Here is an 18,793-nt window from a genome sequence, read left to right as displayed (position 1 = left end):
GTGGTTTTGTTATTATCCAAATACTTGTGGATCAACGTTGAAGATAAGCTTAATAGATAGCTAAGTACCTTTGTGCTACCTGCTCATTTTACCCCCATTTCTGGTAGGCCTACTTATGCAGCCTTACCTGAGAACAGTTTTGTTTTGTAATAACTTGTATAATGCTCACCGGTTTTTCCTTGATTAAGGTAGAGTGCTAGTGTGTGGCCATTGGACTCACACATTTCCCTTTCTTTTATTTTTCAGAAATTGAGGCGAAGGAAGCATGCGACTGGCTCCGTGCTGCTGGGTTCCCACAATACGCACAGCTGTATGAGGGTAGGTTGGCCTCCCCTTTACTCTTCATAAAGAGAATTAATTGAAAATGAACCGCACATATCCTGTGGTGTATTTGGACTTCCAAGTCTCCTCTCAACAATGTTTCTTTGCTGTCTCTTTCCCTCAGCCTTTGCCATCCCAGGGCTTACACTGATGCCATTTAGACACGAGCATTGCTGCCCGGGCCTGCCTGCCTTTCTGCTCGACACCGCTTCTCATTTCTTTACTTTCTGCTTCTCCTCTCTTCACCGCCAATCCCAACTCTGCCTTCCCCTTCCAGCCTTCCACCATCAGCAGCTTTCATGATTGTTATTATTATGGAAGTGGAATAGACACACAGTGTTCCATTGGTTTCAGGTGTTCACCATAGTGATTCGACAATTCTGTACATTGCAGGTGCCCACCACAATAAGTGTAGTCGCCATCATCACCATGCGACGTTATTACCGTATTATTCACTGTATTGCCCATGCTGTACTGTGCTGTACCAAATCATAATCAGTTCTGACCCCTTGGGTAGTCAAGTCCATAGTCAATCAGGATCTCAACAGTCAGCAGACGGCACACTCGGGATAATCCGAGGAGAATTTATTTCTAAAAATGTTTATTACCAAGTTGTGGGCAGAGGGAGAGGGTGCCAGAGCCCAGAACGAGAGAGGCTCCTTCGAGCAGAGGACACAGCTGGCGGTGGGTGAGAATCAGTAGGGTAAAAACCCTGACCTCACCCTCCTTCCTCCTTCGGTCTCCACCAGGGCTTCCCATTGGCCAAAAATGAAAGGAAGCCAAAGGACATGGATCCGCTTGAATGCCGTCCACACAGGTGATCCTCAGGCACAAGGCAGGGTATAGACTAGAGATCTGTAGGACTAAAATAGGATATCTAGCACATGCAGGAGCATCGAGTTCTCTTCCTGATGGCCTAAAATGTATGTAGGATAGAAAGAATCAACAAAATTCACCTGAAACTCACTCACTCACCTGGAAGTTCAGTTTTATATTTTAGAAAACAAAATGGAACAGTTGTTCTACTTCTCTAACTTGAATTCCCTATGGATAGCATATCTAAGAATATGCTTTGAAGTTGAGAGTCTCTGATACAAGTTTTTATAAACTTTAGCCTTGTAGGCAAGGAGGAGGGTTTTGTAATTTTGATCTAATCAGCTCTACTTCCATTCCCCACCATGTTTCCTGATTATGAGGGAGAGGCCTGAAGAGGTTACATGATTTCGCCTACATTAAAAGGTGGAGGAATTGGAATTAAAATCAGTCTCTTAAGCTGTGACACAGTGGCTTTTCCCTATAATGTGAAATTCTCTTTGTAAACTCACAATATTATAAGCTCACAATTTAAACTGAACTGTCTACAAATGGCTAAGAAGTAAAGTAAATGTCTTCTCTTCACATAGTATCAATTGTTGGAATATTTTGCTGATACTCAAAGTGACTCAAGATTTTGCTATAAAAGAAAACATTTGAGGCCATTGAACTTTGATTATTTTTAGAAATTTCCTTCTTAAGGAAAAAAAAATCTGCTGTAAGTAAAAGGTACCAGTCAAATTGTGTTTAAGCCATAGGCATTGAATAAGCATCATAAGAAAGAACAAATAGTATAGAGCATACGATGTGCCAGGTTCTTTTGAAAGCACTTTACCTATGCTATTCCTTTAATATTCTTAATATGGCAGGGTAAATATTATAGTTCTCATCATCTCCATTTTATAGATGAGGAAACACAGGCCCAAAAGAGGTTAGGTGATTTGTTCCCAGTTCTACAGCTAGAGATTAGCAATGCCAAGACTCAAAGCCAAGGCAGCTGGGCTTTAGTGTCTCTGTTTTTCATTATTACGCACACTCCCTCTCTAGCAGAACAAGACAGTCTTCATTCTGGCACCACCTGGAATGCACTCACATTACTTTTACCACCAGAAGGGATTGTTTCTGTTCCCAATTCACATTAAGGTTTACGTACCTTTAGATTTATTATGACTCGCACCGTGGGGGGAATGCAAAATATAAAGCGAGAAAGAGAAAGAGTGGCAGGATGATGACAATGAATTGACATTGTCAGTTAGATTTGACTATGCCCTCTATTAGAACGATCTCCAAATTTTTCCCTCTGTGAATAAGGTACATAAAATGAACACTGCATCTTGAGGATTGCCCTTGACCTCCGAAGTTGGCATGAATAGTCCGTGGGAGAAAAGTTATGATGTTGGAATCTGTTCTCTTTGGATAGAATCAGTTGTTTGAATATTCTGCTGATAGTCTAAAGTGACTCAAGATTTTGCTACAAAAGGACACATTTGAGGCCATTGAGCTTTGGGTATTTTGGGAAATTTCCTTTCTGAAGAAAACAAAATCTGCCAAACTAAGTATTTCATGAACTGATCAAGGTAAAAGTCAGTGAGGTTAGGTGGGTGGTGAGAGTATAAAAAACTCTTCATATGGGCAGATGTCTGCAATTATGATTAACTACAACAATACAGGCACATAGTATTCAATCCTGTCCAAGGGCAAGCACTGGGTTATTCTCATATTTCACACTTCTTTTGTGTCCTTAAAAGCATTTATTTGATAAAAATAAAACTGCCTACTATCTTAAACATTACCAACACACCCATCAATGGGGGAGTAACTGCCAAGGTCGGTCACGTGTACTGAAATGTGGTGGTCAAAAGATACTGGTGTCCATTCAGATAAAAGCAAGATGCAAAATCTTCTCTGTTTCTCTGTTTTTCAGATTCTCAATTTCCCATCAACATTGTGGCTGTCAAGAATGACCATGATTTTCTTGAAAAGGACCTTGTAGAACCTCTTTATAGGTAAATTGTGTGATTTTGTTACTTTCAATTGTACAGTCTCTAATAGGTATCACTGTATTGAAGGGCAAGTTCAACAGCTCCATAAGTGTTTATTGAGTGCCTACTATGTGCCAGGCCTATCCAGATTTTAAGTATGCCACAGGGAGCATGATTATACCCTGATTTTATGGAGCTTAAATCCTAGTCAGAGTCTTCAGAAAGTAGATTGAGGAAAAAGAAAGAGAGAGTCAGTGAGAAAAAAAGAGAAGGAGGGGGAAAAGTTATCTCAGAGAGTGTTCATGCTATGAACAAACTAGATTAAGATGAAGCCATAGACCGTGGTGACTGGAGTCAAGGGTAGGTTAGTGGAAGTAGGCAGCAGGGGAGGCCACAGCATGAGTGGCCAGAGAAGGCCCTGAAAAACTCCATGAGTATGTCAAACTTGGTTGTATTTTTTGCAAAGGCAAGTGATTGTATCAGCAAGCTAGAATATGTAAGCTCAAGTAACTATATCAGCAACTTGGAGTATTAAGCCTTTGCTATGTGATAGATGCTCGACAGAAACAAAGATGTATATGAGTTCTTCTCTCTCCCAAAAGAATTTATAATATGGTTGAAGAAATCTAGTTGAAGAAGTAAAGCATGAATACATGAACGAATAAGTAATAATTATAATTTGAGTGATAGGAAAAGATGCCAGTGTAACCAATATCCAGGAACAATTAAATGCTCCATGAGAGGCTGTACGTGTCTGTAGGAATTTGAAGCTTCCTAACTAAAGCCCTGGAGAGAGGTCAGGGCTGGAGATAAATATTATTTCCAGGAGATGAGTCATTTTTCCACAGCCACACAGCTAGCTATGGGCTGAAATGACCTTAAACAGAGTACTTCAGAGCACCTAGCTAGCTTAGTCAGTGGAGCATGCACCCTTGACCTCAAGGTTGTGAGTTTGAACCCCACATTGGGTGTAGAGATTCCTTAAAAATTAAAAAAAATATTTTAAAAAATGTAGTACTTAAAATTTGCAATCCAGTGTTCTTTCTAGCACATTCTGTGTTGACATCGAAGATGGCAGTTTAGTCGGAAAGTAATGATGAGCAAAACTTTTGTCAAGAAAGGAGAGACCAGTGTATGTTAGGATAGTGTGCAAATAATCTTAGCCTTCCTGAATCTTCAGACACGCATATTTTTGCATTCACTGTATGGTTCCTATATGGAGAGAAGGTAGATTTGCATTAAGAAGTGATATTTGAATATTTAAGGAACACAGTACTGTGGGTTTGCTTAACTGGGTAGAAGAGCAGAGCACTCTTAAAATCACAAATTATAGGAACGGGCTATTTGGGCTAGAAAACAAATAAGCGCAAAATGCCATTTGCAAGCATTTATGAGACGAATGGATAGTTTGATTGTGACTCTTTAAAGGTAATGAATTGGAAAAGCAGTGTTTTCAGGATGTCTGGGATACACCCCAAGCAGGAGCATCTCCCTCCTCATAAGATTTCACTCAACCCAGAACTGTTCCAATAGCACCTCCTTCTGAGTTTTCCTTCTTAGTTTTAACCAAGGGTAATTTTATAGCTGACTTTAAAAAAATAATAAGGAACTTTTATATTTTAATTATGTTATATTGCATTATCATTTTCCACATTGAATGTTTTAAATTTATGTATTCTGTTTTTGTTTAGAAAATGTTTTTAAAGATTTTTATCCTAGCTATTTTAGAGGTAGAAAGCATTCATACACATCAGTGGGGGAAGGGGCAGAGAGAGAGAACGAGAGAGAATCTCAAGCAGACTTCATGCTGAGCGTGGAGCCCAATGTGGGCTTTATTCCAGGACCCTGAGATCATGAGCTGAGCCAAAACCAAGAGTCGGCCACTTAACCAACTGAGCCACCTAAGCACCCAAAATTTATGTTTTCTTTAAATCAAAACATAATATATACATATATGTTTACATATATGTATATATGGATACATACATACAAAGTAGAATTCACTATTTTGAGTGAACAGTTTTCAAGCATGTAACTGCCACCACAACCAATATGAAGAACAGCTCCATCACCCCCCAAAATTCCCTGGTTCCCCTCTGGCATCAACCTCTAACCCTACTCCCAAGCCTGATTTGGCTTTTGTACCTATAATTTTGCCTTTTCCAGAATACCATATAAATAAAGTCAAACAATATGTAGCCTTATTTTTTTTAAGATTTTATTTATTTATTTGGCAGAGAGAGATCACAAGTAGGCAAAGAGGCAAGCAGAGAGAGCCGGGGAAGCAGACTCCCTGCTGAGCAGAGAGCCCGATGCGGGGCTCGATCCCAGGACCCTGAGACCATAACCTGAGCTGAAGGCAGAGGCTTAACCCACTGAGCCACCCAGGCACCCCAATATGTAGCCTTTTGAGCCTGGCTTCTTTTACTGAGTGTAGTACACTTAAGGTTCCTCCATGTCATTGCTGTGTCAGTTAGTACCAGAACTGAGTAGTGTTACATTATATGGCTGTACTACAGTCTGTCCGTTCACCAGCTGAAAGATGTTTGAGTTGTCATCAGTTTTGGTGGTTATAAAGCAACTATAAACATTCATATTCAAGGTTTTGTGTGAACAAAAGTCTTCATTTTTTTGGGAAAATCCTAGGAAGGGGATCATGGGGTCCATTTAATAACTGTATTTTAACTTTATAAGAAACCACCAGACATTTCAAAAGTGATCCTATCGTTTTGCATTTTCACCAGCAATGTATGAGAGAGTTCCGGTTGCTCCACATCTTTGTCAGCCCTTGGTGCTGTCAGTTTTTTTGTTTTTTTTTTTTGTTTTTTTTTTAATTGACGTATAGTGGACACACAATGTTACATTAGTTTCAGGTGTACATCGCTGTGACTCAACAAGTCTATACATTGTGCTATGCTCTCAGAAGTGGAACTCCCATCTGTCACCATACGACACTATTACAATACCATTGATTATATTTCCTAGGCTGTACCTTTGATCCCCATGACATATATTGTTTGTTTTGTTTTTAGTCATTCTAGAATCTAGAGTTATCTCATTATGAGTTTAGTTTTCATTTCCCTAATGAGTAATGATGTTGAATGCCCTGTTCATGTGCTTATTTGCCATACCTGTATTTTCTTCAAGTCTTTTGCCCATTTTAAAAATTTGATTGTTTTTTTTCGTACTGAGTTTTGAGAGTTCCTTATATGCTCTAAACATAAATAATTTGTCAGATATGGGTCTTGTAAATGTTTTCTGCCAGGCTGTAGCTTGTCTTTAAGATCTCTCTCTCTTTTTTTAAAGATTTTATCTATTCATTTGAGAGAGAGGGAGAGAGCACAAGTAGGGGGAGGGTCAGAGGGAGAAGGAGAAGCAGGCTCCCCACTGAGTAGGGAGCAGGATGCAGGGCTAGATCCCAGAACCCTGGGATCATGACCTGAGACAAAGGCAGACAAGATTCATTTTTCATACATCAGTGTCCCACTGGTTTGGCACTGTGTTGAAAAGGTTAACTTTCTTCAGTGAATTGCCTTTGTACCTGTATTGTAAATCAGTTGACAATGGTGTAAGTCTATTTCTGGACTGTCTATTCTATTCCATTTATCTGTATGCCTAATTAGTCTTTCATCAATATGACACAGGATTACTTAGCTTTTTGTATGTCTTGGAATCCAGTACTGTATGTCCTCCAACTTTGTTCTTTTGTTCTGAAATTGTTTTGCCTATTCTAGTTCCTCTGCCTTTTCATATAAATTTTAGAAACAACTTGTTGGTATCTATTTTAAAAAATCCTCTGGAGTATTGATTTGGATTATGTTGAATCCATAGATCAGTCTGGGGAGAACTGATGGCTTAATGGTACTAAATCTTGTGATTCATAAATACAGTGTATGTTTCTTTTTATTTAGGTCTCCTTTGATTTTTTTTTTTCAAAACCTGACTTGTAGTTTTCAGCATATGATTACTACACATCCTCAAAAGTATTTAAGAATTTCATGTTTTGTGGTGCTATTGCAAATAATACATATTTTTTTTATCATTTCAATTTCCAGTTGCTCATTAATAGTATGTAAATTTTTAAAAAGATTTTATTTATTTATTTGACAGGGAGAGACACATCAAGAGAGGGAACACAAGTGGGGTGGGGAGGGAGTCAGAGAAGGAGAGGCAGGCTTCCCTTTGAGCAGGGAGTCCAATGTGAGGCTTGATCCCAGGACCCTGGGATCATGATCTGAGCCGAAGGCAGATGCTTAATGACTGAACCACCCAGGTCCCCTGTAAATTTTTTTATATATTTTTCTTGTATCCTACAGTCTTTCTAAATTCACTCATTAGTTCCTAGTAGCTTCATCATAGATTTTTAAATTTCATTTCTAAATATAAACAAAGGATTACACTGTAAACCAAGAATAAAAATTACAGCACATATTTTCAAGTCAGGATTGCAGAGGCAAACACTGTCTCTGACTATGTAGTTATGTTCACTGACAAGCTTTGAATCTCATACATGTGGGTAGTAAATCCTTATCTGTTCACTGCTGTTTGTGATCTGAGATTCCTTGACTAAATTCTAGACTTTTCCATCAGAGTCTACTCTTTTTTTTTTTTAAGATTTTTATATATTTATTTAAGAGAGAGAAAGAGGGAGAGGGAGAGGGCATGAGCAGTGGGCAAGGGCAGATGGAAAGGGACAAGCAGATTCCCTCCTGAGTAGGGAGCCTGACTTGGGGCTCAATCGCGGGACTCTGGGATCATAACCTGAGGCCAAAGCAGATATTTAACCAACTGAGCCACCCAGGCACCGCCCACAAGGTCTGCTCTTTAAAAAAAAAATGCCCTTCAGACATGTTTTAGAGATGACCCAGTACAATGAATGTGAAATCATTTAAAGATACAAAGTTCTGAATAATACTATTATTGTCAGCCAAAAAAATCTGGAAGCCTTCTTTTGCAGAGCCCGTGCCCCTTCTCTGATACAGCCCACGGCAGGATCATACAGACATACCCTGAGAGGTATGGCTGTGTAAACATGTATAAGTGTGGCAATGCCAGACACCACAGAGTTCTTCACAGGGGCCCAGCTTGCGTAAAAATGGTGAGAGTGGCAGGAGGTTGTTATAATTGGAATAATTCTTATGATCACTGTGTCTCCAAAAATATCATTAGGTAAGAAAAGCATTTGGCTGGAAGTGTGCGAGCGGAGATTCTTGGGATGTAGGAGGGGTGGGTGAAACAGAGGCCAAAGGAGTAGTGACGGCAGGATGGGTCGAAGGAAGCAGGCACACGGAGGCAGAGAAGGGGGTGGCTGCTAAGGGGACATGTATGCAGTTTCTTTCCCCCTCATTACAAGTTCCACCAGGACACTGAGGTCCCATGTAGCAAATAGTGGAAAGCAAGCAGAAGGAAGACCTCCAGCCTGAGGGGAATGACCACACTGATAAAATCTTGAGATCGGAGGAGTGGTTAATGAGACACTCGCCCACTCACATGGTGTGTAATGACGGATGCCTGGAGAGCAGTAAGGGGTTGTGATTTTATTCCTTTTCTCATGGGTACATTGCAGACACAGTGATAGAGTTGGTCTCCTGTTTTATTTGGAAGCTTTGTGGGCTCCACATTTCTCATGCATGTTTGAAGTGCCGAGCTAATGCAAAATCATAAAGGGAACCATAGCCCAGAGGCACGTAACTTCTGCCAGGTAGACAAATGAAGACAAGAGGGCTGAACGTCTCCTGCAAATGTTACCCACGACAAGAATTTTACTCACCTTTGGTTTTCTGGAAGCATCTCACCTGCGTGGATAGACAGTTAGTGTCCTAGGTCCTAATTGCACGTAGTAAGTTGTGGAGCAGTGTTAACTTTTTTTGTTTTTTTAAGATTATTTATTTATTTGACAGACAGAGATCACAAGTAGGCAGAGAGGCAGGCAGAGAGAGAGAGGGGGAAGCAGGCTCCCTGCCGAGCAGAGAGCCCGATGTGGGGCTCGATCCCAGGACCTTGGGATCATGACCTGAGCCAAAGGCAGAGGATTTAACCCACTGAACCACCCAGGAGTCCCCAGCGTTAACTTTTTGATTGGCTGGAAAAATATAGCATACTCAGAATGTTGATGACAAAGAAGACCCATGCCTGGCCTGTAGTATGTAGAGGTGCACCCCCTTGCTTTTAGGTCTCGAACACTAGACAGGTTTGCTGTTTTCCCTAAAGGTGTGAACTTCCAGGCTGGAAACTATGTCTCACCATAGCTTCTGTGACTCTGATAGCACCAGCACATAGTAGGTGCTCTGCAAACATTTGTGACTACAAGTCAGAGTAGTGCAGTTGCTTATTTTAGCAACCTCACTTATAATTTTGTTTTGATGTCCTTTGATTGAATTCTTAATTAAAAATATTTTCCCCTGTGAGTAATGAAAAGCAAATTGCAAATCTAAGTACCTAGATGAGCTAATTGAAACTGTTAACTGTATCAGAATGTAGGAATAGCCAAGGTGTCAAAATAGCTTGCAAAGTTTGTCACCTTTCAAACAAATTGCAGCAAGTCACAGCCCCTCGATGGAATTTTTTAAGGGTAAGTAATATGTTCGATTTGCATTTTGATTTGCAATATTCACTCAGACTGATAGTATAGGGCTCTGATGTTCAAGGTGATCTATGAATTTCCAATTTAATATTAGGCCAATAAACTGTCCATGTAACTTACATCGTTAGTAAGTACTAGTTAATTGTATTGTGTGTGAAACTAGGGCATTACCTTGTTCAGCACTGTTTCAAGGAGATGTGGAATTGATTTGGATTCTGGAGTGCATCTATCATTGCCCTTTGTATTTAAAAGGATAATTAATGACCATGGTTTTCATGTGGGGCAGGGGGGTTTGTGGAGAAGAGTGCTGACAAAAATGATGTTTATGATTTGCCTCAGCACACAAATGCATATCTTTGAGTATGTTAAATAACATTAATAATATTGAATAATGGTAGTCTTTATTAATATTGATATATATTTTAGATATTTCCTCTTTTAGAGTATTTATCACAGAATATGGACAGTATTATATATTTTGTTATGTCATATAATGACATGACAATTAACTGGACAGAAACCTTGGACACATCATTGAGGGAAATGTATAGGGGGTTATGTAATAATCATGTTCACTTTCAACTTTAAAATTCTGAGCTATTAAAAAAACATATATAGATCCTAGCAAGTAGTGATTTTATTTTTTTGAACACAAAGTACTCATTACCTACCGAGCTCCACTCTAAACATTCCACAAATACTTAGTTGTTTACTTCTTATAACAACCCTATAAAGTAAGCTCTAACTAATGTGATTCCCATTTTACAGATAATGAAACTGAGGCACAGAGGTATAAAATAATTGGCCCACTTACAGCTACTGAATGGCACTGCTAGGATTCAAAGCAGACAGGCTGCTTCTGGAGCTTCCAAAGAAAGCTTAGGTCTTCTTGTGAAATGCAATTTACAGTGCTTTCCATTTCTTCCTTTGAGGGTGAGTTTTCCAAAGATGTCTAGGTTGCCCTGCGAGTTCCTGAGTTTGACTTATAAATCCCAAGAATAGAAACTATGGTTGCATATCCACCTTATTCTTCATGGAACTCCATATTTAAAAATACTAATAATTAAAGTAAGAGTTGAAAGCACATGGTTCTTTTGTGAAGCTATTAGATCTGATTTACTGCCAGAAGAGTAGCAGCCCCTTCTCGTTCACACCTTCAGTCAGCTTGGTTCATCCAGGCTGTCTCTTTAGGCGTCTCTGCTGCAGAGAACAATGAGCCAGAATCCTCACCCTGAGGTCTCAGTCTAATGTGGGTGGTGGCCTCAACCTGGAAGGGGAGGAACATTTTGTTCTCCTCTCAACATCCAGAGACATATTTTTCTCATCACAGCTGAGCCATGCTACCAGCATCTAGTGGCTGGAGGTCCGGGATGTCGCCAAACCTAATGTGCTGGGCATCCCCACAACCAGGAATTGTTTGGCCTCAAATGCCAATCATGCCAGGGTTGAGAGATGAAATGATGATTTACTTGGAAGAATGATATCACTAGAAGTACAGATGCAGGGGAAGGGGTTTCAGAGAGGGCTTCTTGGAAAAATGACCCTAACAGACCAGTAGGGATTATCCAGACAAGAACACATAAAATTTTGATGTGCCTCTTTTGAACTTTTAGCTTTTGGGTTTTTGTAACTAAGTTAATGTGCAGGAAAGACATCTTTATCCCTACCCCCACCTCCACTATGAACCTTACCACAATGTAGCCTATATGGTATAGGGCAGCTTTGGGGTACAGGTACAGACATGGCAGGGTAAGAGTTAGGGGCTTTCTCAAACACACACACACACACACACAGGAAAAACATTGGTCTTTGTATTTTAAAATGGCCTGTTATGTAACCTTTTCCAACCAGCTACTCAAAATGACTTCTATGTGTATAAACTTTGAGGAAGAATACACAAGAAACTACAAAATAGAACAGCAAATTGAGGGTTTATGTTTTTAATTACATATATATTAGATCTATACTAGATATTTTGTATTGCATTAATAAAAACATTAGCAACTTTTTTTTTTAAAGATTTTATTTATTTATTTGACAGAGAGAGAGATCACAAGTAGACAGAGAGGCAGGCAGAGAGAGAGAGAGAGAGGGAAGCAGGCTCCCTGCTGAGCAGAGAGCCCGATGCGGGACTCGATCCCAGGACCCTGAGATCATGACCCGAGCCGAAGGCAGCAGCTTAACCCACTGAGCCACCCAGGCGCCCCCATTAGCAACGTTTTTAAAAATGCCTTCCTTTGCCAGATAAATAATAGATAACAATGGCTAACATTTAGTGAGTACTTACCATTGCTTCGTAGCACACTAAGCTCTTTACATTGGTGTCATTTCATCTTCTCAAGGTCCTATAAATAAGAGGTGTTGTTAGTATTGCTGTAATTCAGACGTAAGGGTGACCAGACTCCTCATGGTCTTAGCAGCTGGGGGTGGTGAGGCCCCTTTCTGAGGCAAGGGCAGCTGTGGAGTTTGGCCTGGGTCTGAGCAGGGGAAGGTGTGATGGGCTGAGGTGCCTGGGGGACTGGGACCCGGAGAGATGTCCAGTGTGCGACAGGTGTGCAGGTTGCCAGAGACCTTAGCTGGAGACAGAAATGCAGAGTCATCCACACATACGGGTACAAAGGTCCTGAGAATGTGTGAGGTCACTCAGGGACAGTATGAGAACGGAAGAGGACCACGACTGAATGGTAGCGGCCCATATCCAGGAAGCAGGCAGGGAAGGAACCCAGAGAGAACGTTAGAGCCCAAAGGGAGTGCTCTAGCCTTCCAGTAACCCCGGCCTGTTTGTGCTTTGCTTTTCACCTTTGAACCTCTCAGAGAAATCTCTGGTTGTGACCCTTGCTTCAATTGGACTGGTTCTCACTAGAGAAATTGTCTGGATTAGATGCAGTTGCTCTAAACGGTTAAAGGCTGAGGACACCCCACTGGTTTTTCCAATGCCAGGTGTATGTGAATTTTGAAATATATCTGAAATCCTGCAAACTAAACAAGTCCAAGAAAAACCTGCTCCTTTAAGTTCTTTATTGTTGGGCCATTGTGGCTGCTGAAGTTTATTGATTTTCCAGGGGCCTTATGCTCTTCCTTGAAACCTTGATTTTTAGAACCTATAATTATTTTTTGATTATTAGAACCTAAATTATTTTTCTGGGGATGTAGTGTACAATCTGGTGACAAGACTCAATGATACTGTATGGTATATTTGAAAATTGCTAGGAGACTAAATCTTAAAAAGTTCCCATTGCGAGAAAAACAAAGGAACGAGGTATGGCTGTGGATACGGACTAGACTTATGGTGGTGCTCATGTTGCAATAAACGCAGACATCAAATCATGAGGTGGCACACCTAGAACAAACACAGTGTTACATGTGAACTATATCTCAATCAAAAAATTATTTTACAAATCCCACCGTTGCACACCCACATCCTCTCCCTCCACAACATACACATGCTTCATTTTCTTCCTGTAGCTAGATCTGTCTGTGCCTCACTGTTTTCCTCCCACACTCCAGCTAATATCCAGGCACAGTTGCTTGTGGGGTTCCGGTCCGGAAGAGAGGTCAGCCTTTCTGCAGCAGCGTGACCTGCTGGTTGGAGAACAGCTTGAGTGAAAAGCTCAGCAGGCTTTCATGGACTCAGCGGTGGCTCAGGGATACCCACTTGGGGACTTCTGACTACACTCTTCCTCCCCCCCCACCCCCAGACACCATAAACCCTCCGGCTGGGTAGCCTGTGATCTGAAAGCCCACCCCGCCCCCCTTGCTGAGTTACACACCGGAGCTGTCAGACAGGCATAGTTCTCCACCCTGCTCTGCAGAGTCTATTTTGTAAACTCCCAGGGCAGCCTGGAGAACTTTCCCAGGCCCTGCACTCCTGTCTGCAGAGGAGAAGCACCTGCCCGCCCCCTTGCCTTTGATCCCTGGGTCAGGAGGAATCTCCTGCATCTCCCTGACTTTGTTTCTGAAGGTCTTTGAGAGCCACACCCAGAACACTCCTTAGCAGGCAAGGCTAGATCCCTTCAGCCCCTAACACTTTGAGTGGAGGGTGAAGAGTTCAGGCTGCGGGCTTTAATCCGAATCCCACGCTGGGGATGAATGTGTAGCTTTGCTTGTTGCTCTTCTCGTGGTTTTGGCAGGAATATGAGAAATATCACAGGAAACTGGCCATGAAATCAGCATGGGAGACCTCAGGACTGGTCTAAGTCCGGTAGTTGAACTGTAAAATTGGAATCTAAAATGTGAGGAAGGGAAGGGTTTTGTTGCTTGGTCCACAGAGAGAGGGCCTTCTGTCTCCCAGGCAGGCCTCCATCACCATGGAAGTGGAAGAATCCTCTCAGATGCTCGGCCCAGACCACCCTCCTGTCACACTCAGACACTCCCAGCACATGCGCTGTTCACAGATCCCAGCTCTCCCAGCAAGCACGCAGCTGTGCCTTTTCCTGGTTCTTCTGCGTGACCCCTGAATCCTGCCCTTCTGTGCACTGTCTCTCTCAGGGTCTCCTCCTGTGTACTCAGAGCAGTCTGGGTACCCCATGATTTGACGCTGACCCCCGCCCCACTCTGGTTCTGGTTAGGTGGGGATCGATGCATTCTACCAGCTTCTATAAGCTCCATAGTAATGACTGTATCTTACATGGTGGTGTAGCATGGGTGTCTCGTGGCCTTGCGCTGAGCGGGAATTCAGTAAATGTGTGTTAAATTGAACTGCAAGCTGGAAGAAAATAACCTGCCAGTCCATGAGTTATATTATTGCTTCTACATGTAAAGAAAATGTTCTCTTCTTTTCTGAAACAGCCCTGGTTAACTGCTAAATCCAAAAGGCACATTTTAAGTTGTATAGCACTTCCTTTTCCATAAATATTTGGTACAACTAACCATCTCCTCCCTCCTTTCCATAATGCTCGTTCTGTGGCTTCTTGGATTCAGCCTACAGCTAGTTCAGTTCCCCTCTTACCTACCCGAGCCTGGTTCCTCCTCGCTGGCCGGTGCCTGACACACTGGAGTTTCCAAGGTTCTGAATTCTCTCTGGATGGTTGGCTCAATTACTCTACATCTTCTGTGTATATCGTCTCTCCGCCCACCATTCCCGAGTAGGTTTCAGTATCCTAAAGGATGCTAAAATTTAATACCTCCAAACATGAGCTGTTTATTTTCTCCCTCCCAGCTCTCTACCAGCTTCCCTAAGTGACTGCTTCTGTGTTCCGTGACACAATGACAAAACCTGAAATTGGGAGTTGCCCTCTCTTTCTGTTCTTCTGCAGCTTACACATCAAAAACCAAAAGCTTCATCTGCTCTCACTCCCGTCTTTTCCTTGTCATTTCTCACCCACACTATCATAAATACATCCTAACTGTTCTTCAGCTCATTCTCCATCCTGCCACCACTTATGTTTGTGATATGCCATCAAATTACGTTACTCTCCTAAGATCATTCAGTAGTTCCCCCTCGCCCAGATTACTCTGGACATATTCATTTTGGTCCTTTGTGATCTAGACCCTGCCTTTCTCTGCAGTTACTCCCACTCACAGACTTGCAACATTCAGACTAAAGCATGCTATCTAATACCTGTTTGCTTTGCCTGTAATTCTTTTAGCCTAGACAGCATATTTCTCTTAGTCCTTCATGGGCTTGCTCAAATCATCTCTCCTTTGGAAGGTTTTGTCCTTCTGCACTCAGGAAGTGAGTTGCTCCTTCTTCTCTTTGTCATGTTTACATCGCAAGCAGGACCATGAGGTCCGCAAGGGCAGATCCCACATCCTGGTCACCTCTGCATTCCCAGCACCTCCCCTTCTTCCTGGTACATGGTACGCCGTTGGATGGACAAGCCTTGACTTCTTTTCTTCTTATTGACATTCCCATTGGAACCTCAGGTTTCAATCTTAAAATGAGATTTCTGTTTCCCCTTACTAATGGATTAGCCCCTTCTTAAGGATTCTGAAGACAACCATAGAAATTAACAGGTCCTGGCAGAAATATGGTTGTGAAATTTCCTCTAAAAAGATCAAAGTGCTTTGCTTATGTTAACACAGAAATCCAGTGTGCTCAAAGCGCAAAGTGGACAGGCTTCATCATGTGTACTGGATTTTCTCTTTCCGTGGAGAAAAAGGAGAGGGGAAGGAAACTGCCATTTATTGAAGAGCCTGTGTTAGCAACAGGACTATGCTCTCATTTTCCAAGCCCCACTGCAATTCTTCTTGGGTAGGCAGGAGCAGAGAAATCACTGGCAGGAAGAAGTCCTATCTCCACTGCTAAGTAATGTGTGGCTCCCTTGAGCAGGTGGTCCTCTCAGATCCTTAGTCTCTTCATCTGAAAATTCTTTTCATCAGACCAAATTGTCCCCAGAGTCTGCCAAGCTCTTAAGTTTCTTTAGCAAACATTTACTGAGAGGATTCACTTTAGCCAGTGCCTGTGCTAGACATTAGGGATGCAAATAAGATGTAGTCCTTAGCCTGTCATTTTCAGTGGGGGAGAATAATTCTGTTATTCTGACTGTACAAAGTCTATTGCGACTACTTAAAAATCAATCACTGATTGGACCTATATAAACAAAGCATGTTCTGTTAAGAAAGAAAAACCTACTGAAACTACCATGTATGAACTTTCCTGCCAGGCCTGTGGTAGTTTAGAAGAATAAATTATGGTTTCTGCCTCAAAAGCAACTCTAATCCAGTGGAGGACACACTGTTCGTGCAGCAAATAAAATAAACTTTATAATCAAAATTATTATTCATGCAGGACTAGTTTTTCAGGAAACCAATACTAGGCCAACTCAGATAATCTGAAGGGTTTTCTATTATTTCACAGTAAGTTAGAGGTAAACAAATACCAATGCTAACCACTTGTCCTGAATGCAGATTGGCTTCATTCATAGCAGAATTTCACAGGGGTTTTGCTAAAGTGCTCTGAATACTTCTGTTATGTAACATGTTCTTTTACCTGAGGCAGCCAGTCCTTAAAGAGGCATTTACATCTCTCTAGGATGTGTGTTTCATCTGTTTTGTATTCTTGTGGAGTCTAGCCATTGTTTATTTTACCTTGTGCAAGGTAAGTCACAGGCTGGTGCTACATCACGCTGAACTGTCTATCTAGCTTCGGGCCACCATAGAGAGTATCTTCTCTCTTTGTGTCTTTTTTTTTTTTTCATCTTAGCAAATCAGCTCATTTTTTTCCTCCAGTGTTATTGAGGCCTATTTGACAAATAAAATTGTAAGATATTTAAAATGTACAACCTGTGGCTCTGATACACATACACATTTTATTTATTTTTTTTTAAGATTTTATTTATTTATTTGACAGAGATCACAAATAGGCAGAGAGGCAGGCAGAGAGAGAGAGAGAGAGAGAGAGGAGGAAGCAGGCTCTCCACTGAGCAGAGAGCCCGATGTGGGGCTTGATCCCAGGACCCTGAGATCATGACCTGAGCCAAAGGCAGAGGCTTAACCCACTGAGCCACCCAGACGCCCCCACATACACATTTTGAAAGGAGGAGTTGAGTGGTTGTGTGTATGATACTTGAAATTGTACCCAGAATTTCGCAATGTCTTCGGTGATGATGGTTTGTAGATAGGATTGAGATCTTAATGGGCAAGTAGATGGAGAGCAAAAGAAATGCAGATCACTTTACATCAGTAATTTCAAAGTTAGATAAATAAAGTGATTTTTAAAATAGACTTTTTAAAGAGCCTGTTTAGTTCACAGAAAAATTGAGCAGGAAGTACAGGGAGTTCCTCTAGGCCCCTGTACCATACACAGCCTCCTCCACTAGCAGCATACCACACAGAGTGGGACATGGCTATTCCTGACCCTACACCAACACATCATCATCACCCAAAGTCCGTTATTTGTGTTAGGTTTTACTCTTGGTCTTACACATTCTCTGTGTTTGATAAATGTGTAATGATTTGTATTCACCATTATAGTACCATACAAAATATTTTTTTTTTTAAGATTTTATTTATTTATTTGACAGAGAGAGATTACAAGCAGATGGAGAGGCAGGCAAAGAAAGAGAGAGAGGGAAGCAGGCTCCCTGCTGAGCAGAGAGCCCGATTCGGGCCTCGATCCCAGGACCCTGAGATCATGACCTGAGCCGAAGGCAGCGGCTTAACCCACTGAGCCACCCAGGCGCCCAGTACCATACAAAATATTTGCACAGCCTGAAAATCCTTTGTGCCCTGACTATTCAGCCCTCTCTCCCTCCTACCTCCTGAAAACCACTGATCTTTTTAATGTCTCCATAGTTTTGCCTTTTCCAGATTGTTCTGTAGTTGGAATCACACAGTATGTAGCCCTCTCAGACTGGCTTCTTCACTTCATGATTTGTCTTTTCACGGCTTGATGGATCAATTCTTCTTAGTGCTGGATAATATTCCATTATCTGAAAGTACTACAATTAATTTATCCATTCATCTGCTAAGGGACATCTGGTTGTTTCCAAGTTTTTGCAGTTGTGAATAAAGCTGCTAGAAACATTCCTGTGCAGGGTTTTTTTTTTTTTTTTATGTATACATAAGTTTTCAACTCATTTGGATAAATGCCAACGAGTGTGATGGTTCAGTCCTATGGTAAGAGTATGTTTGGCAGTAAGAAACTACCAAACTATCCTCCAAAGTTCTGTGCCATTTTCCATTCCCAGCTGCAAAGAATGAGCATTCATGTTGGTCCACATTCTTGTTAGCATTCGGTGTGGTCGGTGTTTTAGAATTTTGTCATTCTAATAGGTGTACCATGTTTATCTCATGGCTATTTTAGTGTGCAATTCTATAATGCGGTATGATGGTAAGCATCCTTTTATATGCTTACTTGTCATCTGTGTGTCTTTGATAAAGTGTCTGTTCAGACTGTTTGCCTACTTTTTAAATGGATTATTTGTTTTCTTATTAAGTTTTAAGAGTTCTTTGTATTTGCTAATAGTCCTTTTTCAGATATATTTTTTGCATATATTTTCCCCAGATCTATGGCTTTTCTTCTCACACACTTGACAGTGTCTCACAGAGAGCAGAAGTTTTTAAATTTGAATGAAGTTCAGTTTATCAGCTGTTTATTTAAAGATCATACCTTTGGTGTTGCATCTAAAAAGTTACCACCAAACCTAAGGTC

The 18,793-nt window shown here is 41.3% G+C and overlaps 1 protein-coding gene across 1 annotated transcript in view; it reads left to right on the top strand.

Annotated features, from left to right (window-relative positions):
- Window positions 1–18,793, top strand: part of STARD13 (StAR related lipid transfer domain containing 13) — a 181,241-nt gene that overhangs the window by 117,893 nt on the left and 44,555 nt on the right. Inside the window, 2 exon segments of the mRNA XM_047723128.1 lie at window positions 247–318; window positions 3,059–3,140. Of these exon segments, the coding sequence (XP_047579084.1) occupies window positions 247–318; window positions 3,059–3,140 (154 nt within the window).

This window comes from Lutra lutra, chromosome 3, assembly GCF_902655055.1.
Source record: "Lutra lutra chromosome 3, mLutLut1.2, whole genome shotgun sequence".
NCBI lineage: Eukaryota > Metazoa > Chordata > Mammalia > Carnivora > Mustelidae > Lutra > Lutra lutra.
The sequence above is the reverse complement of the archived record's forward strand: the minus strand, read 5'-3'. Positions and strand labels throughout refer to the sequence as shown.